The sequence below is a fragment of the Hippichthys cyanospilos genome, chromosome 4 (assembly GCF_059441005.1).
Source record: "Hippichthys cyanospilos isolate Australia breed blue-spotted pipefish chromosome 4, RoL_Hcya_1.0, whole genome shotgun sequence".
Taxonomy (NCBI): Eukaryota; Metazoa; Chordata; class Actinopteri; order Syngnathiformes; family Syngnathidae; genus Hippichthys; species Hippichthys cyanospilos.
In genome coordinates, this window is record NC_142372.1 from 2685062 (window position 1) to 2709527 (window position 24466).

Here is a 24466-nt window from a genome sequence, read left to right on the forward strand (position 1 = left end):
CTTCCATTTTCACGTCTTCCTTTTGCCCTATAAAGTAAAGTAATGGTCATTCAAACACTGGTCGGGTGCTATGGTCATGTATTTGTAATCGCCATTAGTCGTAATAGCAATTTGAATGTGTTTTTTTTTACTTGATTTACCGCTTATAACAGGTTTGTTCCGAGATTCATTCGTTTGCATGCAGCAGCTTTCGTTCTTTAATTAGCGTCCTTAAGTCACATCAAGTCAAGTCAAGCTCTCAAGCTGTCATGTAAAGCTGTCTCCAGAGTTTACTTTCTGAGTCTGACATTCTACTTTTTCACTCCTGCGTCCTGTCTGCTCCTCGGTCCAAACTCTCCTTTTCACAAGACATGCGGTTAGCTGTGAATTTTAAACGCGACAAAAATATATGTTTTGTCTCTATCCACACCTACATTCAACTTTTCAAATCGACCCAAATATGTCAAACAAACTTAAGGACAGTGAAGAAAAACATTAGAACCACAGGTAAGATCTCGTATTAAAATACAATCTGAAGAATCTTAAAAACAACATGAAGGCGTATGAGCAATGAAAATCAACTTTGTTGGCAAGGCAAGTGATTGTTATTCGCGTTCTCCTTAACTCAAACTACATTTCCTGCTCTAATTTCCCCTCCTCCTCTCGTTATTGTCGATGACTAGGGTGTTAATGATTGCATCTGGCGGTGCCACAAATTAATTCCTGCCTCTCTGGCAAAAAGCTGTTCCCCACCTGATTATGCAAAGCAGGCCTATATTCTCTCTCTTTGAAGTGGAGGCAAAGCTGCTTAGAGATTCCCCCCTCGAGGAACCGCGGCAACATGGGGAACATCAACAAACCAGAGTTCACACGGAGGTCAGCAAGATGGCCGACCACTTTGTACCCGCACTCATCGACGCATATGGTCGCCATATTCGGCGCCTTTGCGTACGACGTGCTTAGTAGATTTCAAAGAGGCTCAGCAAAAGTAGCCAAGAACAGCCAAGAAAAATCGCCGCAGAAATGTACTCAACAGAACGGTTTCTACCATTGCAGCTATCGAGTATTTTCGCTATTCGGATAGCCTATAACACATTTACGATCAAATATCAAGTATTCAAAAGACTGTTTTTCTTATAACAATTACAAACATTTCCACTTCATTATGAATGAACAATTTTGATCCGTTTTTGATGATATTTTTTATGTGAACTGCTTAGCAGTTTACTACTCTGGAGAAACATTAGATTTGGCCGTTTGAGTCAGCAAGGTTCTCTAAAAAGTGATCAGTACGAACGGCGTCAGGATCAAAATTCTCAGTCAATTACGTCCAAGCCAGCCTATATCGAGCACACGATTAGTGACAAAAAAACAACATTTGTTTGTACGGTAAATAAGCAGGACTGGTGTCTTGCGTTTTTAAAGAAAAAACATCCAAAAATGAGTAATTCCGTGCCTACGATAAACGTAGAAACGTGTCGAAGTGAAAAATGGGAGAAACGAGTCAATTGTCATATTTCTAACCCGCGCAATGCTAGCTAGTGGCTAATTTATGGCAGATTTCGCTATGTGGGAGTCCAAGCTGCCGATAAACACTGACAACACGTGCAGTCAATATTGGAGTAATTACATCGTTCGTTAGTCTCCTAATTGGTGTTTGAACATGATTTCATAAGAAAATGGTGTTGTTTGTATCGTGAATGGGGAGCAACAGTTGCAATAGAGAGACAAGTTAAGCTGTTCCATTGGGACCAACTTCAAAATAAAAGCATTCAAATGCAATTGTGTCCATGTATTGATTTGTAAAGTAAGGTTTATTTTGAAGTTGGCTTTCTCATTGCATTTCTCACAACGTATTTTTGCTGGCGGGTACACTGATAAGCGCGTATCCGAGCAAGAAAAAAGAAATGCCTCAAGCATTTTTTTTTTAATCAGGGTACTCAAATTAATCGAGGACTCATTTCAGCCGTACATTTTTTACTTATTTTCCTCAACAAGACAAAGGTGTTGCCAGGCAGAATATGCAGGGTGAAGGGACCAAGAAAAAAAAAACGTGCAAAGCCAACCTACAAAGCTGTTTGGATTCAGGTTCTTTTTCTTCTGCACATTTTTCCAAATCGTACTCATTTCCTCAAGCGTGAATCTTAACGGCATAAATCAGCCACATGCAGAAGGCATTTAAAAAGGTGTAGTAGTTGGTGCTTATTCAAAGTAGGACTGTTTGGCCTTGCCCGCGCCACTCGGCGCCAGTTTAGTGTTGAGGAGATAAAACGCAGGCCGGCGCTTGCTTGCATGCCGCATTCAAGGACATTTAGTAGTTAAGGTGTGAGCATTTCGAGGCGGCTAAGAGTTGTACTGACCACTCTGGCATGACAGCATTCAGGTAACGAGCTTCTGGGGGATGATAGAACTTGATGACTTGTTGAAGGGTGTATAATTTGATGTAGTGCTACTTAAAAGTGCTGCTAATTTTGTGTAGGACAGCACAGGGGAGCTTTAACTTCTTGATATGATTACAGCTCTTACATTTTCAGGTAGAATTAGACGACATGTTTTCGAAAACCCCGTGAAGAGCTTGGCATATTTGCAAGCCACTTTGTTTTGATAAAAGTGCGCCTCAGATTTGGGAGTAAATGCCCGCATCCTTTTAGTTTTGGGGAATGATCAGCGCATAAAGGTGAGGACGATAAGAAATGTCCGTTTATTGTCTGCAAATGTCATACTTTTAATTGTGAGTAAAGGGGAAACATGCAGCATCTCTATTGATTTACATAAAATAATGGCTGCATTGAGGAAAATTGGAACTGAATTAAATGTAATTAAGTGAACTTGTTAATTAAGTCATTTACTGCCATCCCAGTTAAAAATTAATTTCTATTTGTTTTATGCATACTTGATTTATTAGCTATCAGTCGAGCACTGTAAAAATAATAATAAAAAAAAAAAGATCTTTGATGTTTAGTCATCACGGGGACCAATTAAAAGTGATGTGAATATTTTGATATGTAGCAAGAAGAAAAACATTAGTCAAACAAGAAAAAACAAATTGTGAAAAAAATTGCCTGTCAAGTCTAAGAGGTTAAATGAAAATTTGCAGAATTATTTGGAATGATATACAATCACCAAAACATGTTGAAATCGGAATAGTTTGTATTGGTCAGCTCACTTTAATGAAAAGGTGAATCATGTATAATATGCCCTAATAGAGGAATTTTGGAAAATGCAAAATTTAGATGCAAAATTCTGGCTAGTTGGAAAGCATGCTCAAGGTGAATTGAATGAGCAGGATGATTTAAATTTCGAATGTGAACATTCTGAATGTGCTAATGTATTTGCCACACTATAAGGAGCACCTGAAAGACATTTTCTCAAAAGCTGACAGTATACCTTACTTTTACTTTTTTTTTTTACTTTACTTTTGAATTATCTGATTGTTTTTGTTGACATTCCCTTTAGTGGATGGGTAACACTACCACAGCCACTACTGTAGCTTCTATTCTATGCGCTTTATAATGCGATGCACCTTGTAAAATATGCCTCTCATTGATGGTGCGCCTTATAGTGCGGAAAATACGGTATTTTGAATGTGTCATTGGGAATTAACACCTTGTGAACATTAGGCAGATATTCAAGTCGGAACGCTGAGAACAGGTTAAACAATGTGGAAAGAGTAGCACACCCCAAAAAAGTGTGAGAATAAAAGACTTTTTAATAAAACGGGTGAACAGTAGAATGGCATGTTAAATAAACTTTCCGCAGAGGACACTACTTCCTCTTTCTAAGCCGAGACAAAAACATTGGCCCCCAGGTTTTACAAGGTTGGGGAATCACCAGGATGCCCAGTTTGTGGTCAGACGAGGACACGCGGCCACGCTGCGGCTGCAGAGATTGGCTGTTACGTACCGGTCGGCGGCGAGCGGGGCTAAATGTGAAGTAGCTCGATAAGGGAAGAGCAATCTCCTCCCAGAGGTCCTCGGGTTCAGCTTCAGGACATTCTTTGAGCACAGCCTCAACCACGGCAAAGTTCTCAGAGCTGGACATGGTGCATGTTGAATAGACCACCGAGCCCCCCGGACGCACCGCTGACAGTGCAGACCTGCGGGGAGGGGATCAACGCCGCACTTCAAGACAAATAGTCTGACAACAAACTTTTGACGATATTTTATCCTATGCTTACCAAATACACAGTCTAAAACAGCTGGGTTCATCCAAAAAGCTGGATCAAAAAAGAAGCCGATTTGGGCTCAAAAGGGGACAGGATTCCTAGTTTGCTCCTTCTCAAATAGTGGAGCTTTGTTCTTGCTGTGCGAATTGCAATAAAATAAGGATTGGGTACTTTGATGAAATTGGCTAAAACATTTTTTTCAGTTTGAGACTAACCTTTAACCTGTATAAATGTTGAAAAACAGCAATTATATATGCTGAATTTTAATTTTAATTTGTTTTTTTTCCCTCTGTTAATGTTAAAGATTCAACAGTCAAGAGATTTAGTGTCATACGTATAGTTGTATTATACAATGAAATTCTTATTCTGTGAGGACACAGTTTTAAATATACGTAAACTATTTTAACAGATAATCTTATTTATAGTCGGCGCTGCAAACGGGAGGGCGTGCAAGGTTTTCTCTTTCCTAGGGGAGGGGGCTTTGCATAAAATAATTGAGAAGCACTGCCCGAGCTGTTTCTAACATTCTGTATGTTCGTGCGGATAAATATTTTAAAAACTCCCGGTATGATGTAGTGCAGTTATACAGCACTGCGAAATGCAACTTCGATAATAAACACATTACGTTAAATTATTACCTCTCTGACATGTTTCTAATTATTTTGATTAACGGAACGGTCAGTGATTACAATTGAGCGACTCTAATGTAATTTCGCTCAATCACTTTCTCCCAAATCTTTCTTTCTGTGAGACTCCCTGGCGTACAGGTAAAACGATTTGTCATAGGGACCGAAGCCTCATGAGCAGTTAGTCGGAAAAGTACGGCTCCTGTCCGGGAAATGACATTTGGGGAGACATCTGGACTTGCCGTAGAAGTTGGAGCTGGAGCTGCGGAAGCCCGCCTCTCTCCTTTAACCTCTGTTCCACCTGCTGACCAGCAGACGAGAACAGCCAGCTCCTGTCATTGGAGCACGGAGCGTCAACCAGGACCTGTCACACACACGACGACATATGCAAGTGAGATGTTGTTCATGCTCGGCTGCTGATCCAGCTTTTCCGTTGCTTTGCTCAAAGCCGCGCTCGGCTCGCGGACGTGAAAAGATATGACACGCCGTGCCCCATCAGAACCCACCCGCCGCATTTCTCTTATCCCCCGACTTTTTTTTTTTTTTTTTACTCTGATCTGTATCCTTAGTGCATGCAATCTCATGCAACATCTGAGGATACATTTTTCTCTGCAAGACCTCTACAAACAATACAACCTTGAAAATATAGTGATCCAAAGTAGGAGTAAATATCTGACAAAAACCAAAACAAATTCATTTTGACTGACAAGGAGAGAGGTGTTCAATGAAGTCTGGAATTTAGGGTGTTTAGAAATTGTTAGCCATTTCAAATGTCTCCAGTAGACTATACAATCAGGATATTGAGGGCAGCTCAGCAAGCATGGAACAATATGTCTATTTAAATGCTGTCAATTTCAGACTATAAGTTGCAACTTTTTCTCATTATTTGAACCCTTACGGCTTATAGTTCAGTCTTTTTTTTTTTTCTTTAAACAAGCTGGCAGGAGGCAATCCACCAGTAAAGCCAATGTGGGTATCTGTTCAAAGTGTCAATTTATAGAACAACTATGAAATAGAACTGAAAAGATGTGAATCGATGACTCTGCTCAAAAAAAGTTTTGAAAATATAGTATCAAAAATATTTAAATTATGTAAACCGTATTTTCTCCACTATAAGGCGCACCCAAAAGCCTTAATTTTTTTAAAAGGTGATGGTGCGCCTTATATATGGATCGATTTTGAGATTGGGATCCGTAGATGGGTAATGAAGTGATAAAGTAAGCTTTACCTGTTTCTTTTCTGTGTTTACAGTTGAAGAAGGTTGATCATATTTACATTGACTTATTATGCTATTGAGAGTTTAGAGTTATTGAGTTATTGTTATTACATTGAGTATTACTATTTGTGATTGAAAAAGTTTTAAAATATGTCATTAATAGAGGGTGCGCCTTATAATCCGGTGCAACTTTTATAAGGAAAAAGTTTTAAAACGTGTCATTAATTGAGGGTGCGCCTTATAATACGGTGCGCCTTATACTGCGGAAAATGCGGTAATTTGAGAAAGATCCTGTTTAAAAGTTCATGTCAAGTTTATAACAATTTCACTGCACAACTCGTGTTAATGACATCAATGGACTTCATGTTTGGTTTCCCTTATTTTTCAAAAACAATCCATTGAAGACGTCTTTCTTTGCTTACTTTATCGTAAACCCCCGGCTCAGTTTGTCCAAAGGAGCGTCCATCTCGGGCCGAGATGAGCACTCTGCTGCCTAATGAGCGCGGCAGGAAAGACTCCAAGGTTTTGGACAGCCTGTCCCGTCTGCCGTGATCGGGTTCATTACAGCAAAGGAGAGCTGGAAAACAGGACAACTTTTTTGCGTGCTGCCAATGCAGAAATGTTCCATTTTCAGCATTCAAAAAGAAACACTGCTACTGTGTTCAACTTTGAACAGGTGCATCTTAATGCATTAGATTCTTGTAGAACATGTAATTTAATTCCGTAGTTCGTCTCAAAACTTAACACTCATAACAGATTTTATTTGGTGCTCTGATTTTTTTTTTTAGCCATTACATGAGTTTCACTTTTTGCATAGTTATCTAAATGAACTTTTCCACGTTATAATTTACTAAGATAGGTACACCTGCATATCATTTTTTTCATGATTTTGATGATTATGCTTTTAGTGATGGGGAAATGCAGCCTCATGAAGCACTTGTGAAAATGTTTTACATCTCGATTATATACAATGTACTGTAATGATATTACATTGGGGGTGGCACTCCTCCGGAGGCCGCCATGTTTGTTATAGCTACGGACAATGGTAAATGCAGCACCTGCTGCTGTCCGTAATGAAAAACTGTCAAATCTTACATAGTGTCCCTTTAATGGAAATGTATTACATTTCCAAAGCATCTTTGAAAAAAAGAGTGCCCTCTAGAGGAAAAAACAAATACAATAAGTGTTTAATGAGGCTTTATTTTCCCAACGTTTTATACCTGTTGAGAATCCCATACAAGAAAAAGATCTAAGATTTTTAAAATTGAAAGGAAGTATTCTCACATGTGACTAAAGAATCGGCATGAGACATAAGTTTCACTTTTTGAATAGAACTAATTAAATAGATGAAAATTTCCACGACATTCAACTAAAATAAGGCACACTTGCATATATTTCTGGTAAACAAAAATGTAATCCTCTAATTGCTGATGTTTTTCGTATCCCGCGCCTGACTGTCATGAATCTCAAAATAAGTGAACAAACCGAGTGGCATTAAAGTTGCTCTGTTTGAGGATTAATTCTTAAAAGGCTGCTTAAGTAAAGCGGAATCACCTGGGGTAGCGCACTGCATTATAGCAAAAGCTTTGCCCCCGGGAGCAGCGCAAAGATCCAAAACCTTTTCTCCATCTTGCACTTGCAAAGCCAACACCGGGAGCAAGGAGGCGGCGTTGAGGAGGTAGTACTGTTTCAGTTGCCCGGGCCTGTGAGCCTGCGACGGGAAACGCAGCGGATAGGGGTGGATGTAACACTGCGGCGACGAAGGAGGCGGACCCGATCCGGGCGACTCAACGGGGGCCGGAGAGCTGCCGTCGAGCCCGATACGGGAGGTGTCAATCGGACGCTTGGAGAGAGACTCTTCGGACGTTTGACATTCAGCCTTGAATGCGGCGCGCAAAGCACCGGGCGATGTCAGGGCTTCTTTCGGAGGCAGTAGTGTGGAAAAGCCTTTTGACAAGAGGACACGCTTGATGTCTGTCGCCACAGTGAAGCGATTGAGCAATACCCCGTACTGCCAAGACCGAGGGTCAAGCAGCACAGATCTGTGAAACGGAAAATGATCCAGTAGGAAAACACAGAGGTGTCAAATATGCGGCCCGTGGGTCGGATACGGCCCGCAAAAAGGTTTCATGCAAGATGTTGGATAAGATGGCTGGACCCATCTTATTATGTGTTCTAAAATCTGTATTTTATGACCGAATGGAAAAAAAAGACCATTTCCATTCATTTTATGCAATTTAAGGTAAGATGCTATTTGGAATATGTAGGGCACAAAAAAAGGGAGTTACTTTGTAATCATTTAAATATTTTTAAAGTTGTTTTCTCGTGATGAATTGGGACCAGGTCGGCGCGCATAGCTTAGCATACATAATGAAACCAAGTGTTTTAAAGTTATGTAGCAAGATTTTACCGTCTGAGAAAAAGAGTTTCCTCCATACGCCCCCTGAGCCAAAATGACTTTGACATTTTAAAACAGCAATTTATAGAAGACAATACTAACCTCGCAGATGTCCACAAGTCCCCGAGCTCTTCACTGTACTGCTGGTCAAAATGGTCCAAAATTAGCCGGCATGAAGTTCGTTCCTTTTTATTTGTTCTGATTACCTGTTATGAACAGATTCTTATTTAGATATATCAGATGTACGACTAGCAGACTCCCATAAGAACAGAACTCAGAATGTTTATAAAGGGATGAGTCATCCATCCTCGTAACCTTATTTGATCCCCTTACAAGGAGGAGACAAAAAGATTTCTAACATTTAGAGAATTTTCCAGAAAGTACAGTCCGGTATTTTGGTATTTAAATCCAGAATATATGTTCATAAACTGATCGGACCTTTGACAATGGATACTTTATTATTATGCGCACTTCTCAGGTTGACATGCTCAAAAGTTTAATATTAGAACGAGCGGTACGCGGGCTCCCTCTGGTGGAGGGTCAAAGAATCACTGCCTTAGTAGTAAGTTCAGTTCAAATGCATTTACAAGCATAATTAAATTAAATTGCTTTACGCGTACATTTAATACCTTGAAAAACATTTTGTGTCTCTCTGTTACCCGAAAACGACATCATATGTGCTCAATGCTCAGATAAAACAAAAAACAGGTGAGCCCTGATCACACGTGACGTCATATTCAGTTGACTGCGAGTGGAAATGTGTTTCGAAAGGTAATAATTGTACATGGAAAAAAAAACATTTAGCAATAGACAGAATAATGACGTTTTATGACTTAAAAGCTAAGTCAACTTTTGAGTAAAGGTCATTTGCATTTCATTTTCAGACCTAATTTGATTTTTTTTTTGTGCTACAATTTTTTGTTAACTTCAAATTGCATGACATTACATTCATCAAATCATTATTTATATTTTCCCCCTAAATACAGAAACACCAATGAAATCGAATCGTGTTACACTGACTTACTATAAAATTAAACATATTTTTCAGGAAAAAAAACAGAGTTACGCTACTGTATTTTAACGTTTGTCGTGATAGAACTACATTGAAAACAAAGTCGTATACCTGCTGGCTTGCGGCTTGTTTTTGCTTCTTGTGTTTTAGTTTTACAACAGCATCGTGATCAAGTGACGAACACAGAAGTCTCAGCTTTAGCTTCCCACTTCTGTCGTTTAACGTCCTTCGTAGGTACACTGGAAAATGAAACATTTGATTCATCCATGAAGCCCTCAAAAGCTCAAGGGGTAATTTGACCAAATAATTTTTACATCAACCACTAAAAATGCCACCGTTTCTTGTTCTACTTTAAAAGCGGCTTGTCGGTGAGCCTTTTTACAGGGAACAGCGTCTCCAAGTGGATGGATGTCCGCTTAAATGTCCCGTTCAGCTACTTCATTCATATCCCATAAACAAAACATAAATCGTTAACAAACCACCCATGTACAAGTCAGAAAAGAAGTATAAAAAACAAAGAATCCAATTGGTCCAAACAAATGTTAAGAGAAAGAAAACTCTCATTTTAAGACGACGGCTCAGTTTGAATTCTTGAAAGGCGCTTGTTGGCGCGCATGCGTGCAGGCAACACGACGCCAAATAGCGTCATCAGAAATCTGATTTATTTTTGTATTTATTTTCGTCTATATTTTTTGTTCTTCTCCTTGTATACTATAGACGCTTTGTTAAATTCAAAAGTAAATCAAATAAACGAAAACAAAACACCGGAAGTCAACCTCAAAGGGGGCATTGCGCATGTGCAATCCTCCCGTGCGTTCGACCTCCACTCGTCACCGGTAAGGGCTAATCTCTCTGTCATACCGCTTTTACTATGACTATTCAAAAATCATATTGATCGCCATTACGCTACATAATGATTTTGTGCAAGCGGCGTTTTTCTTTTTGGTTAACTCACTAGCTGTTGTTAGCCATCTTTTCGATTGCACCCGACGCTGACCTTACTTGTGTGTGCCTACTCGACACAAGCGTTTTTCATATTTTTTTGCAAGTAACCTGCGCTCTCAGCAATGTGCACGCTGTAATTGATTTGAAGGATTTCGTTTGTCATTCCGCAGATCTCAAATCCTAACTCCAGTGCTTGACCCGGCGAGGACGTCCTGTCGTGATGTATGCCTGTGCTAAGTTCGTCTCAACGCCCTCTCTGGTGAGGCTCCACAAAGTGAATGCAATTGACAACGCGAACGCGTGAATGATCTTTATTTATTTAGTTTTTTTAAGTGTCCGATCAATTTGTTTGATCTTGTGAACACTCTCTTTATAAGCTCGTTAGCTGTACTGCCCTGTCAATGACCCTTTCGCTACAGAGATGTCAAATGTGGTTTAGCTTGCACACAGCGTAGAAGAAAATCTATTCCGCAAAAATCAGGGTATATATTTACTTGCCTTTAAAACAACATCATCAGATTTATTATTCATTTTTAACACATCCAAAATAGTACACATGGTATCACAATATTGTTATTAATTATGAACATTAACGTTACTATTAATCATGAAATATTTCAAGTCTTTCATTTATTTAAAAAAAAAATAAGCTCATTTTCATACTTTAAATCAACTCTGCTGGATTACACCCATTTGCAAGATAGAACCGGCCGGCGGCCCATATGTTTATGAAGACTTTATTTGGTGGTGAAAAGTATTATTTGACGAAAACTCTACCTTTTGATTTTGACCTCTTTTATGCAGGTCCGTGCAGGATCTCGGGCTCTGTATAGGCCACTTTCAGCGGCCGTAGCGTCAGATGCCAAGAGGGCAGAGGTGAGCAGCGGCCAATAATGAAAGTGTGTCGGGTTGAAATAATATATAAATAAAGTGCTTTGTCACCATCACTACTTTCTCCTAGTAGTAAACAAAGGAAATTTCATGAAGCACTTGGGATAGTTCTTTTTACTCCTCTTTTTCAGTGGTTTTTAAATTTGGGGTGCAGGTATCTCTGAGGATACGTGAGATTTTAACATTTTCTACAGGAATCAGCAAATCTAAGGATCACACAGGATCACTTCCTTTTTTCTTTTCAATTTAAAAGAAAATTAATTGGAATGCGAAGCAAATTACTGATGAATAATGTCCAACAAGGGTCTCTTTGGTAAAATGTTGTATGCCTTTTATTTTGTTGAGTTTAAGACACCCTTTTCCCACATACAGAACAGAAATGAAACAATATTACTTCTGGAGTTGCAAATGTAGTGCCAATTTTCTTCTTTAGACATTTAAAAAAAAAAAAAAGTTTCTTATCAAAAATTAGATTCACTCTATTTGACGTTGCATAGGAAATGTAATAAATTTTCATTTTTCTCGCCATTATCTATTATCCAAGAGCACCCTCTAGAGGAGTAAAAAAATATATATATAGCCCAAATTCTTCATGAACCTTCATCTCTGTTTTCCACTAACCGGATATCTATCATATCCTAGAGCGCTGCGCTCCTCCCACCACAAGGGGTAGCTGCTTTCCAGCAGCAGGCGGCGCTGCGCGGATTTCAGACCAGCGCGGTCAGCCGCGACATCGACACCGCTGCCAAGTTCATCGGAGCTGGAGCTGCCACCGTAGGAGTGGCTGGATCCGGAGCCGGTATTGGGACCGTGTTTGGGAGCCTCATCATTGGCTATGCCAGGTAAAACATCTTTTGCCAACATTATTGGAACTGTGCCATGATTAACAAATGTAAAAAAAAAAAAAGTCTGCAAATTGGATAGTTGTCAGGGATCTGTGTTTATTTGGGAACGTGTATCTGAATATGTCAATTTTTCTCCACAGGAACCCCTCTCTGAAGCAACAGTTGTTCTCCTACGCCATCCTGGGATTTGCCCTTTCCGAGGCCATGGGTCTCTTCTGTCTGATGGTCGCGTTCCTCATTCTCTTTGCCATGTAACCCAATTGAAAATATCTGTAGCCGGGGGACGTGTCACAATGTTCCCAAGAATGAGAAGTCTGCATGTCCATGAATTGTACGAGAACTCAAATCATGGTGCTTAGTCCTCATTGTCTGTAATGATTGTGAACAGTTGGCAAAGAAAACCATTTATAATGGTTCGTGAAACGATCTTGTATATTTAATCAAATGTTTTTGTTAAAAGTCTCATAACAAAAGAAAACATTGAATCTGTGAACTCGTGTGAGCGTTTTGGTGTCTTATGGAGCTTTTTGAGACGAGTTGAGAAATGAAATTCACCCTTTTTTTGCAGCAGATCAGTAAAAATTAATTTCAGTATAAGCGGTTAAAAAATGGAATTGATTTGAATTATGATAGGGTATACAAATGAATGTATTTCATATCAAACAAATATTATTCTCAAGCTATATATCTTTGGATGCTTCATGTTGTCAAAGCTACCAACAATGAAATGGAAGCAAAATTGATTAGGGGAAAAAAACGTAAATCTAAACCAAATAATAATTGATAATATATTTTATAATAATATAATATTATATTATATATAATATTTTATAATTATTATAAAATATTTATAATAATTATAATATATATAATTGTATATTATATATATATTATATATTATATTATATTATTATTATATATATAATAGTATAATAATAATAATAATAATAATAATAATGTATTATTTTGCCAGTAGAGGGCAGCAGCCGCTCACGCTTGATATTAAACCGTTCACACCGCCCAGTGGTGAAGTTCAGAGTTGGACGTGAAAAACGATGACGTATATTACTAGCGAAAACTTTAGGTACGTTTCAGCAGAAAAAATGACAGCCACTAAACGTTATGCTTTCGAGATCCTGAGGTGCTCATAATGCAGTCTTTGCAAGATATATGACATGACATGAGCGAGGTTTATTTGATCCTAAAATTACAAAGCAGCCACTGTACATGACACTTTATCCATCAGATAATCCAACCTACGGCTTGAGGGCCATTTGTGGCCCACCGTCCACATTTTAACGGCCCGCGACATTAACTAAAAATACATTTTTACATGGCCCGCAATGCTTTGATGGGAGGCAGCCTCGTATGTAAAAAAAAAAAAAAAAAAGAATTTGCCTTGCCATAGCTAGTTTTTATTTCCAAATGATATTAATTGGCTCTAGCTGGAGATTGTGAGGCCATAGGGAAACAAGCTTTGCTTTTGCAGTCTGAAGTGTAATTACACATCTATGACACCAGGAGGTGCAGTGGCACAGGCATTGTCTGTGCTGGAGTTATCAACTTTTTAATTTACTGTCAACATTATTTTTTAATCTAAATCACATGAATGATTCATGTGATATACAAAAAAAAAATCAGCACTTTTCTACGTTTTTTCTCCGGGTTAAGAATCGGTGCTCCTGTATTAACGTTCCAGATCAATTTACATTTATGTATTGATTTGATTCATTTAAGCTTTAAATGGTTGAGTTAGTCAAAAAATTTTCTAGTTTACATAAGGATGTTTTTTTAAAGTATTTCAGGCAGTTTGATGCACTTATTTTTTTCTGTTTCAGACTTACCTGTAGAAACTCTGTGAAAAGTAAGGTTAATATTTGTTGAAAGTTGATTTATGTAGCTCAATTCTTTTAATGTTATAAACAAAAGGATGCACCTGTACTGATGGGTGCCGAATGTGTTCTATTTCTAGCGGGGGGTGCAAAAATAACAGAACCTTTTTTTTTTTTTTACCGTTTTCAATGAAGTTAAAATAAAGTGGCCCTCATCTCTCTTTTTTCCGTATGCCGGACTTTCCTATATTACGCCGTTAACGGAACATTATTATTTTGTAAAGGCCGACAGAACTCGTAAAATCTTTATTGCGGGACGACTCTCCAAGCCAGAAGTAATCTTTGTCAAATGCTTGTAAGAACCAGATGTTCTGATTTGTCACTGTCCCCTCCGGTTACGCATGTTGCACAGTTCTGTTCCGAGCAGATCTACTAAGGCCTGTTTTTGTTGTCATTAACATGCTGATGGAGCGCACGCACGAGTCGAGTGCACATTGCGTTTTATGGATTGCCCGCAAATCATCAGGAGATACCTACTCGCGCGTCTCTAAATGCACCTCTGGAAATTAAATATTTATCTGCTCTAGCTTTTAGCGGGCTTTCCCTTCACAAAATATCCTCGTAGGCGTACGCTCCATTTGGCTTGACGGAAGGGAAATTCCTCCGCTCTTCCAGTCACTCCCCCCGCCCCCTCCGCTCGGTGATGGTGCCATTACGCACTACTATAATAAGCATGGGCCGCGATTCCCTGTGACGTCACATTCGCTCCTGTATAAATACACCGAGCGGCGGCCGCTGAGAGAAAAGCACAACTGCTGGATTACCGGACCAGACATCTTCGGATTTATTACTCCGAGTAAGTGATTCGACGCATCGTTCGGTTCGAGCGCGAAAAAGGCTACCGGATTCCAGCGATTAAAACTCGCTCCGTTGTATATCTACAGGTCGCCTGTTAAGCGCGATGACTTTGAACAAGAGCGATAAATTGCGGAGCATGGACAAGAGGAGATGCAGCACGCCCTTCCCGATGAACATGAGCCACCTGCACCGGAGAAGCATGCCGGTGGACGACAGGGACCTGCGCGCCGCAGCGGTCCACGCCAACGGACAAAGCGACGAGTTGTCCAGGCTGCTGCGCCGAAACGAGCAGCACCGGGGGAGCTGCGCCTCCGACTCCTCCGATTCGGTCATCTCTACCGGCAGCGAGGTCGACTCGCAGGTGCACAAGGTGGTTCTCCTCGGGGAGCACGGCGTGGGCAAGTCCAGCCTGGCGCGCGTTTTTGGCGGACTGGAGGACCCCGGTCACGACTGTGATGAAGCAGGTAAATGATGGCATGCGGAGGATGACTCATTCTCACGCTCTTTGTGTCACCAAAGGTCCCTTCGCACTGACTCATTCACCCTTCGTACAGTTTTTAAAATTATTTTTTATACAGTGTTTTGCTCGGTGCTAAAGGGCTAAAAAAAACGGAAAAACAGACTCAGAATTATAACAAAACAAGGATACACCGAAAATAACAATTGCACTCTGAAACTGTGTTTTTTATACTATAATATTTGGTCTATTTATTGTTCATATTTAATATGCACACTTTAGTTGTATACCAGCTATACAATAATAGTAAATTCAGTCAAATTTGATTATTTAGTAATATTTCCCAAATACAACACCCGATGGTTTACTTGCCTGACTCAATGTGCAGTCACACAAAGTGAAAGTGTGAATTGAAGGGCCTTTCTATTTGTACATAATTTCTCTGATTTTTGCCTTTTCTTGACGAGTAAAACACTTACAGTATACTATAGAATATATTTCGTCTGAAATAAGGATTGCGCATGTTAAATATATTCAATAAATAGAATAAATGTAATAGGAGAAAGAGTAGTTCGCGGAATGAAATTGTAAGTTTTAGCGAGTTCATCTTTTGCTTCAATTCAGAGCGGTAATAGCTCATAGATTTTTATTTTATATTTTATCCGATAACCGGATAAGCGGTATAGAAAACGGATGCTTCTAACTATTGCGTGAATGGGCGCTGGCAAATTGCTCTCATTGATTGGTTTCTTATTTCTGCACGCAAGAGTGTACACATATTGATTATTGCTATTTCCATCCAGCCGTTCACCAGCGCTGCACTCAGTCGTCACAAATGCATCACAGCAGTGTATAACGAAAGAACATTTGTTCGAGGCCAGGCCTGTATAATCTGTGCTAATCGGTGAGACATTGCACAAGAAAATACCTGAAAATGTTTTTTTTCTTCTCTATTTTTCAGGAAACACTTATGACAGATGTATTGTGGTTGATGAAGAAGAATCTGCTATTGTTCTGTACGACATTTGGGAGCAGGTGAGTTTCATGATAATTCACAATTATCCAATTATCCGTCCCCATAATCTGTGCACAAAATTGAAAACTGTTTTTTTTTTTTTTCTGGCACTTTGAAGGACAACAGTCAGTGGCTCAAGGAGCAGTGCATGAGAATGGGCGACGCCTACATCATTGTGTATTCGGTGACGGACAAATCGAGTTTCGAAAAGGCGTCGGAGCTGCGGATCCAGCTGCGCAGGGCCAGGCAGTCTGAAGATATTCCCATCATCCTCGTGGGCAATAAGAGCGACCTGGTGAGGTCCAGAGAAGTGTCGGTTGATGGTGAGTCAATCAAATTAATTCCAAACAAAGCAGACAAACTGGGTCCAATTGGGATTTAAAAATACTACTGAAAGTTCGATCAAATAATCAGGTGTTTGGATGAAAAATCAAATTCTTCTAAAGTGACCTATTTAAAAATTAAATTAAGTGAACACAGTAGAGATTTTTTGCTGATTTAAATGGTGCATTTGATTAGGTCTGTTTTTTTAAAAAGTGATCAGTAGGAACAGCAACCGTGTCACTTGAGTAAACAACATAGTCGCTAATGCTGCTAGCCTGTAGTGCTGCTCGCTGCTGTTAGCATTTTGGCGTGTTAGCATTTGCTTTCTGAAACGAAGTCAAAATCACATCAGGCGTGTTTGCTAGCTAAAACTGTACATTTGAAAATCGTAAAAAGTGATCAGCAGGAACAGCAATTGTGTCAGTAAAGTCATTAACATCCATTAAACCGCCCTTAAAAGTAGCTCGACGACTATTACCAGTCGATACGAGGTCATTGACTCCTGCTAGCCGCTAGTGCTGCTCGCCACTGCTGGCATTGTTGGCGCCATCATTAATCGAGACGGATATTTTCTCATTTGATTCGTGAGGTTAAGTCAACACCACATTAGGCGCGTTTGCTAGCTAAAACGGTACGTTTGAAAATCATAAGTTATCAGTAGGAACAGCAATCGTGTCAGTTAAGTCATGAATGTTTCTTAAACTGCCTTTGACCAGCCGATATGGGGTAGTTGAATGCTGCTAGCCGCTAGTGTTGCTAGCCTCTTGCATTATTGTTTTTCTAAGCATTCTTAGTTCGCATTATTAGCAATTTGATTTCCGGACAACATACACACATTGTTGATGCCAATGTCGAGTCAATGTCGCCATTAGGCCGTGATATATTTCAAAATAAAAGTAAGATTGACGTCAATGTATCATTTCCAAGATTACGGTTTATTTTGAAGTCGGTCTTTCCACCACGCCGGCAGCATGTTATAGGACGTTCGTTGTGCTAAGTTGTTAGATCTGGACACATTGTTCCCTCCATGTTTACATTTAAAAGAAGAATTACAAAGCCGCCGCTACTAATAGTCTCCCTTTTCTTTTCTGGGAACGAAATGTTTATCTTGTCAAATAAGTCACGTTTTCCTCTTGCTTTGTTATTCCAGAGGGCAGCGCTTGCGCGGTGGTGTTCGACTGCAAGTTCATCGAGACGTCGGCCTCGCTCCACCACAACGTGCAGGCCCTGTTCGAGGGCATCGTCAGGCAAATCCGCCTGAGGAAGGACAGCAAGGAGGAGAACGCCCGGCGCATGGCAAACTGCAGGCGTCGAGAGAGCATCAGCAAGAAAGCCAAAAGGTTCCTGGGCCGCATGGTTGCGCGCAAGAACAAGAAAATGGCTTTTCGCCAGAAGTCCAAATCCTGCCATGACCTCACGGTTCTCTGAGAACCAGATGGGACGCTAAAATGGACTTCTTTGGCCTCTGAAGACCCAACGCTGTGTGTTTTTCTTTTTTTTTTTTTTTATTTGAACACTTCCTGAAATGGACTGAGCTGTACAGAAAATATTTTTTTTTGATTTCTTGACACCAAAAGCAAAGTCTTGATTAATAGACGGACTTGTCATTATGTTAACGGTGTTCACGTGCATGCTTTGCATATTTATTTGATTTCCTTTGCCTTAAAACGTTGCTGTCACTCAATGATTAGCAAGAGTCAGAAATCCACAAAAGGTGTTTTTTTTTTTCTCTCGCCCAAATGGATTGCAGAGCATGCCTTTCCTAATTGACTGGAAAGGACTCATGCTGAAAAAAAAAATGTGCCATGAAGGATGCTGAATGCAGCATACATCCATCTCATTATGCTCAAGGACATAAAACATCACACGTAGTCTGGAGCGGGATTGACTTGAAGGCCGGTACGCAGGTTCGTGCCTCAGACGAGTTCAAAGAAGCAGCAGCACCGAATTCAGTTTGTCAAGCAATATTTGTCTTGTAGACATTTCTTTGTTTTCAATAATGACATTTTTTTCAATAAATTTTCAAAGGAAAACATAAAAACTCTTGTTTTTCCTCCAAGATGAGATGTTTCGCTTGAGTGGGATTGAGTGCGCTGATTTTGCATGGTCTTGAATATTCATTCGGGCGATAAGCGAAACGCTGCTATAACGGCTGTGGTTTCACAGAAAGGAAACATTTGAAAATGTTAACCATTAATCCAGTCAAGGAGTACAAGAACAAGACTCTTTTTCCGGACATTTTAAACTCTGCTCGCACCTCTCACAGGGAACACGCTCATCATTTGAAGGTAGGATTCAGCCAAACACACACACATATAAATTCTACAAGGTTCAAATTGTAATCTCAGTGTATGAAAGTAAGAGATGCGTAGATGAATGTGGAAAAACTTGTGTTTGTCTCTAAAACTCGGGATTTCAACTTGGCATCATTCAAATTGTTCAATTTATTTTTCTTTGCCAGTTGAGAGCAAATTAATTGGAACATGACGCAAATCTCATGGATACACATTGTCATTTACTCGTATGGTTTTCTGACGGACAAGCTTGAAATCTTCCGGAATTGACCAGTAAAATACTTCCAAAATTTTATTAAATCGGAAGCTTATGGTGCAGCGCTTTCTAAGGTTTTTTATTTCATCTCGTGTGCTCCTGCGAATATTTGATCGCACAGGATACATGAGATTTTAAGTCTTTCTGCGGGTATCGCCAAATCTAATTTAATGCATTCTTATGTTGCAACAGGATGTGGGAGATTTTCCTTTTCAAATTAAGAGCAAATTGATTGGAAAACCAAGCAACTTCTTGTTAAATTGTGTTTTAGTGGCTCCTTCGCAAAACATGAATGCAATTTGTTAAGTTTCGCACGGATGCACAGCGACGCAATTTCCTGGCAATGCATTTTGGTGGTTAGAGTCTTCTTGACTGGGGGTACATCATTGAAAAATGATTGTGACTCACTGTGCTATTACATAGGCAGGCAATCATGGCTGACTGCGGAACTGGACCTACACTCATTTTTGCCATCACAGTAAGCTTCGAAACTAATATAATTGAAAAAAATCATTTGTACCCCATGCAATAGAAAAGGAAACAAACATGTTTGTTCTTGTTTTCCAGGTTTCAATGAACATAATTGCATTCTGTTCGGGTGCAAATGTTAAAATAGGCGTCCCGGAGAACTATGATGGCATTTTCCCATGGTACTTATCCAAGGTAAGGCGATTTTCTTTTACAAGAGAAAAGTGCCTCCATTACACAGAAGCGTCTATTTTTGTAAAACTGTAAAAAGCGGCAATTTGTGTCAGCAGGATAAGAACTAAGACCGATACGAACAGGGTATACATTAAGCACCATTATCAACTGTGTGTATTGTATATAGATATATGTGTGTATGTATATATACAGTATATATATTTAAAACATATATATAAATATATGTATACATATATGCTGTATATACATACAGTATTTATATACTTACACTGTGTATGTATGTACAAAACATGTCTAGTCTATGTACGTATATATTTACATAGCTATATGTCTGTATGTATATATTTGTACATACTGTATGCATGTTTGCAGTACATGTATATATGTATGCATTTACGTATATATGCATATATTTATGTACATATGGGCGTTAATGTATGTATATATTTCTATCTATGCATGTGTGTATGTACAAGCATGTGTAGCATATTTATATATACATAAATGTGTAAATGAATATTTATATGTATATATGGATGTGTATGTAGTATGTGGATATATATGTGTACATATATATATACATATATATATATATATATATATATATATATATATATATATATATATATATATATATATATATATATATATATATATATATATATATATATATATATATATATATACACACATACTACTACAATGAACTAATTTAGACCTCGTCAGTATGAATAAAAGTAAGAAAAAAAAGAATAAAATATTTCCATCCATCCCTCAAACAGTGAGAGCATCCTACCTTCTAACAAATCAAATGGAAAAGTCTAAAGTATTCTGCCTCTTTTATTCTCACGCTGCACTCAAGGTTGAAGATTAGTGCGCATGCTGGCGTCATCACCTGGCTGCCAATTGCTTTGAAGACTTCACACTGCGCCTTTTCATTCAGTCCAGCTGGTCCGGTCGGCAGGCGGCATTTCGTGTTCGTGCATGCGTGTCACTCAAACGGCCCCTGGATTGTGTGCAACGAAATTGGAGGAGCGCGCTTGCATTTCTTTGCCATCTCATGTCAACAAACCGTCACTCTTTGCGGGAAGAAGTGCTGTTATTATTATTAAATGAGAATAATAAACCCACTTGATGTTCTATAAATGGAATACACGCTTTTATTCTCATTTCTATTCGGTATATTATATAACGGCGTATGAGCAGTTTTTTTACTTGCCACTGGGGGCAATATCCCAGAAAACAAAGGAGATGGAAGAAGAAGAGTTTTATTCGCCACCAGGGGGCACTCTCAACAAGTAATGTCCCAATGTACACCACATTGTATCACATTGTATCCTATGTAGTAGGATCTAGAAGCAACTTCTGGCACAGAGTTAATTTCTGTTCTTTAATAACAAAAACAAAGCAAAACTTTAGCACAAACATCCTGTCCAGGAGAGTGCTTGTTAGAATCTGTTATAATTCGCCAGAGGTTTCACACAAGAAATTCCATTTATATACTAGACAAAATATAGGGCTTAAAGACAAACTGTGACGTTCAAAAGCAAACCTTAATCATATTTTGTGACAAGAATAGTGACATGTAAATGCATCAGGTGCATTACTCTTATGGTGGTGCCCTATTCTATTAATCCAAGTGTGTGTGTGTATGTGTATATATATATATATATATATATATATATATATATATATATATATATATATATATATATATATATAAACCCTGTAGATACAGTACATGAAGTTTTAAAATTTCAAGTTTGTGATTGCTTTCCAGACTTACATTGTATGTTCCTCAGCTCCACAGTCTTCCAAGCAACTACAGTGACTTGGCGGTAACAGGAGATGACGAAGGCATATTTGGTGTGGACTCGCAGTTTCTTTACGCTCTCAAACCACTGGACCGAGAGAAGCAGCCGTCCTACTCGCTGCAGGTTATCTCGTCATCACGTATAGAAATATGCGATTCGCTTTCATTTCAAAGCACAGCTGTGTATTCTAAAAGCACTCAGTTTCCATGGAGATGCGTTAAGAATCCGATTGAGGGTTGCGGGCCACCTTGCGGTTTTGCCAGTCACACAACATGCAGTATGAAAGTCACAGGTTGTGTTTGTGGGTCTTGCAAGGTGTCCTTCAGAACGTCAGGGCAGCGCCAGAGCTTCACGGTTGAAGTGTGCGTCATCGACAAGAACGACAACGTGCCCGCTTTCATTCAGGAGAGCATGCGGGGCAGTGTGCAGCTGGGCCTTCTCAAAGGTAAAAAAGAGCCCCGCCCACGAGGATCCTCCGGGTCACGGCAACAAGAACTCCGGCCACTTTACATCCAGATGCTATTTGAAGGTCTCGTTTAAGTATGACGTACTTGCTGTCTGATTCACCCCGGGCGCGTTTTCAACTTGAATGGCGCTCGTTACAGTGAATGGCGGCTTGATTGACATTGTTTGGCTTCGTCATCGAGATGAGCTAAGCAAAGCTATGGCCCGGGGGCCATTTGTGGTCCATCTTCCATTTTTTGCGGTCCCAAGCAGGTGCTAAGAATAATTCTTGACATGGCTCATAGATTACTGAAGTAAACCAATGTAATCAATTACTTTAGCACCTAAAGTATTTGATTACTTTTAGTACTTTGGCACCTGAAATAAATAATTACTACCCCTAAAGTATTTGATTACTTTTAGTACTTTGGCACCTGAAATTATTCATTACTACCCCTAAAGTAATAGACTACTTCAGTACTTTAAAAGCTAAAGCAATCACTTTAGTACTTGAGTACCTAAAGCATTCTATTACAGTGGACCACTGCCTTACGGCATCCCTGACTTACGTTTTTCTGAAACGGTGAAAATCCCATAATGTGAGTTGAAACAACAGTTAAAACAATAAGAGAATCGGGATAACATGTAAATGATTTCACCTCCGTACTTGACACCGTGTGAGGATCATTTATTTGAATCCTTTGTAATTAGATCGTGCAACATTCATTTACGAATGTCGAAGGTTAGCCTGATGTTTTCTCTTGGTGTAAATTGGATTTGTCCTAAGATTAAACAACTCCTTTGACATTGTACTTGTCACGTATGTCTCTCAGGGATCCCGTTCATGCAGGTGGAGGCGCTGGATCGTGATGACCGCAACACCGCCCACGCCGAGCTGCGTTTCCGCCTCATGGAACAGACACCCCGAATCCCCTCCCCTCAGATGTTCTTCATTGACTCTGTCACCGGAGAGGTTTCCCTCACCGAGGACGGTCAGTCCTTGCCGCGTGCCAAGTGTCATTTTCGTACATATATTATACCATTAAGCCTATTCATTTTCAATGACACGTCAAACAAAATAGCAGAGGTAAGATAGATAGATAGATGGATGGATGGATGGATGGATGGATGGATGGATGGATGGATGGATGGATGGATGGATGGATGGATGGATGGATAGATAGATAGATAGATAGATAGATAGATAGATAGATAGATAGATAGATAGATAGATAGATAGATAGATAGATAGATAGATAGATAGATAGATAGATAGGCTTTATTTTGTTACACCTGCAGTCTTCATCCATGCCCCAAACAGAGGGCAAGGCTCAAGTCTGGAAAAAACCCCACACATGCACCAACAAAAAGACACTGTAGTACGACTGTAGATTAAAGTTAAAGACATTTTAATGTCGTTTCATGTATTTCAGTTGACATGCATGCCAATCAAAACTTGTCTGACATCATCCATAACTCAAAACACAAGTCATATCTGTTACACTATGCTTAGGTTAGCTTGATGGAGGGTCAAATCAAAGCTCGGTGTTCTGAGGAACCCTACTTTCCCGTCCTTACCTTACCTACTTACCTTACCTTACCTACCTACCTTACCTTACATGCCCACCTACTTACCTTATCTTACGTGCCCATGTACCTATCTCTCCTTACCTTACCTACCAACTTACTTTATTTTACCTATCTACTTACTCACCTTGCCTTAATCTTACATGCCCATCTACTTAACTTACCTGAGGTGCCCACCTTGCTTTACCTTGGTAATCAAAAACTTGAGTAATTGATTACTTTAGGTATTTTAGTGTTAAATTAATTGATTTCCTTAATACCTAATCACTCAATGTAATCAACGTAAACAATTATTTTAGTGCTCATCTAGTGCAAGTTATTTTTAGACACTCGTCTAACAAAACACTTGTGAAAATTGAAAGAGATGTAGAAAAGTACCTGGAGTTGAATGTCCGAACGTAACTAAACCATAAAAATATGTCTTTGGGATGGAATGAGACGAATAGAACGTACTTGCAAATAGGTTCGCTGAATACATCACGATGCATTATCAACAGGATCCTCCACACTGGACCCTGAGATGTGCGGCAGATATAAACTGTCAGTGATGGTGAAAGACATGGCCGGGAAATCCAACGCTTTCTTCACCACCGGCATTGTCACCGTCGAAGTGACGGGGAATACGTGGGCCTCGCCTGACCCCGTGCGATTGCAGGAGAACCTCCCGGGTCCTTATCCCATCGCCATCTCCCAGGTAAAACACCCCTCATTTTGTAATGTCGCACATACTGGAAACAATTCCATTACCGTAATCCCGCAAATATAGGACGCACCTGAGTATAGGATGCACCCTTTATTTTAGGGTAAAATGTTGGCACTTTCTATGTTACCGTGTATAGGACGCA

General features: G+C 39.5%; 4 protein-coding genes across 4 annotated transcripts in view; 3 read left to right on the plus strand and 1 right to left on the minus strand.

The window, feature by feature from the left end:
• Positions 1 to 3686: 3686 nt before the first annotated feature.
• Positions 3687 to 9858, minus strand: nsun3 (NOP2/Sun RNA methyltransferase 3). Its single transcript, XM_088413697.1, has 6 exons — positions 9508 to 9858; positions 8487 to 8590; positions 7541 to 8028; positions 6409 to 6563; positions 5013 to 5134; positions 3687 to 4075 (listed from the first exon to the last, which is right to left on the minus strand). The coding sequence occupies exons 1-6, from the start codon at positions 9658 to 9660 to the stop codon at positions 3745 to 3747; spliced, it is 1353 nt and encodes a 450-aa protein (XP_088269823.1). The 5' UTR covers positions 9661 to 9858; the 3' UTR covers positions 3687 to 3744.
• Positions 9859 to 10161: 303 nt separating this feature from the next.
• Positions 10162 to 12570, plus strand: LOC148424278 (ATP synthase F(0) complex subunit C3, mitochondrial-like). Its single transcript, XM_088413698.1, has 5 exons — positions 10162 to 10232; positions 10512 to 10600; positions 11146 to 11217; positions 11875 to 12074; positions 12218 to 12570. Exons 2-5 carry the CDS (start codon positions 10562 to 10564, stop codon positions 12330 to 12332), a joined length of 426 nt encoding a protein of 141 aa, XP_088269824.1. The 5' UTR covers positions 10162 to 10232; positions 10512 to 10561; the 3' UTR covers positions 12333 to 12570.
• Positions 12571 to 14678: 2108 nt separating this feature from the next.
• rrad (Ras-related associated with diabetes) lies at positions 14679 to 18604 on the plus strand. Its single transcript, XM_088414129.1, has 5 exons — positions 14679 to 14765; positions 14854 to 15231; positions 16186 to 16259; positions 16358 to 16562; positions 17714 to 18604. Exons 2-5 carry the CDS (start codon positions 14871 to 14873, stop codon positions 17989 to 17991), a joined length of 918 nt encoding a protein of 305 aa, XP_088270255.1. The 5' UTR covers positions 14679 to 14765; positions 14854 to 14870; the 3' UTR covers positions 17992 to 18604.
• Positions 18605 to 19540: 936 nt separating this feature from the next.
• The window catches only part of cdh16 (cadherin 16, KSP-cadherin), a 25292-nt gene continuing 20366 nt past the window's right edge, over positions 19541 to 24466 (plus strand). Inside the window, exons 1-6 of the mRNA XM_088413590.1 lie at positions 19541 to 19591; positions 19681 to 19776; positions 21579 to 21713; positions 21906 to 22035; positions 22868 to 23026; positions 24119 to 24315. Coding sequence (XP_088269716.1) covers positions 19547 to 19591; positions 19681 to 19776; positions 21579 to 21713; positions 21906 to 22035; positions 22868 to 23026; positions 24119 to 24315 — 762 coding nt within the window. The 5' untranslated portion in view covers positions 19541 to 19546. The remainder of the gene's footprint in view (positions 19592 to 19680; positions 19777 to 21578; positions 21714 to 21905; positions 22036 to 22867; positions 23027 to 24118; positions 24316 to 24466) is intronic.

Coding starts and splice junctions, on each gene's coding strand:
- nsun3 (XM_088413697.1), bottom strand. CDS start 9,660: ATGAATCAAATGTTTCATTTTCCAGTGTACCTACGAAGGACGTTAAAC. Junction 8,591..9,507: donor AACAAGCCGCAAGCCAGCAG/GTATACGACTTT, acceptor TGTTCATAACAG/GTAATCAGAACAAATAAAAA. Junction 6,564..7,540: donor AATGCAGTGCGCTACCCCAG/GTGATTCCGCTT, acceptor CCTGTTTTCCAG/CTCTCCTTTGCTGTAATGAA.
- LOC148424278 (XM_088413698.1), top strand. CDS start 10,562: ATGTATGCCTGTGCTAAGTTCGTCTCAACGCCCTCTCTG. Junction 10,601..11,145: donor TCGTCTCAACGCCCTCTCTG/GTGAGGCTCCAC, acceptor TCTTTTATGCAG/GTCCGTGCAGGATCTCGGGC. Junction 11,218..11,874: donor CAGATGCCAAGAGGGCAGAG/GTGAGCAGCGGC, acceptor ATCATATCCTAG/AGCGCTGCGCTCCTCCCACC.
- rrad (XM_088414129.1), top strand. CDS start 14,871: ATGACTTTGAACAAGAGCGATAAATTGCGGAGCATGGACAAGAGGAGA. Junction 15,232..16,185: donor TCACGACTGTGATGAAGCAG/GTAAATGATGGC, acceptor TCTATTTTTCAG/GAAACACTTATGACAGATGT. Junction 16,260..16,357: donor TGTACGACATTTGGGAGCAG/GTGAGTTTCATG, acceptor GGCACTTTGAAG/GACAACAGTCAGTGGCTCAA.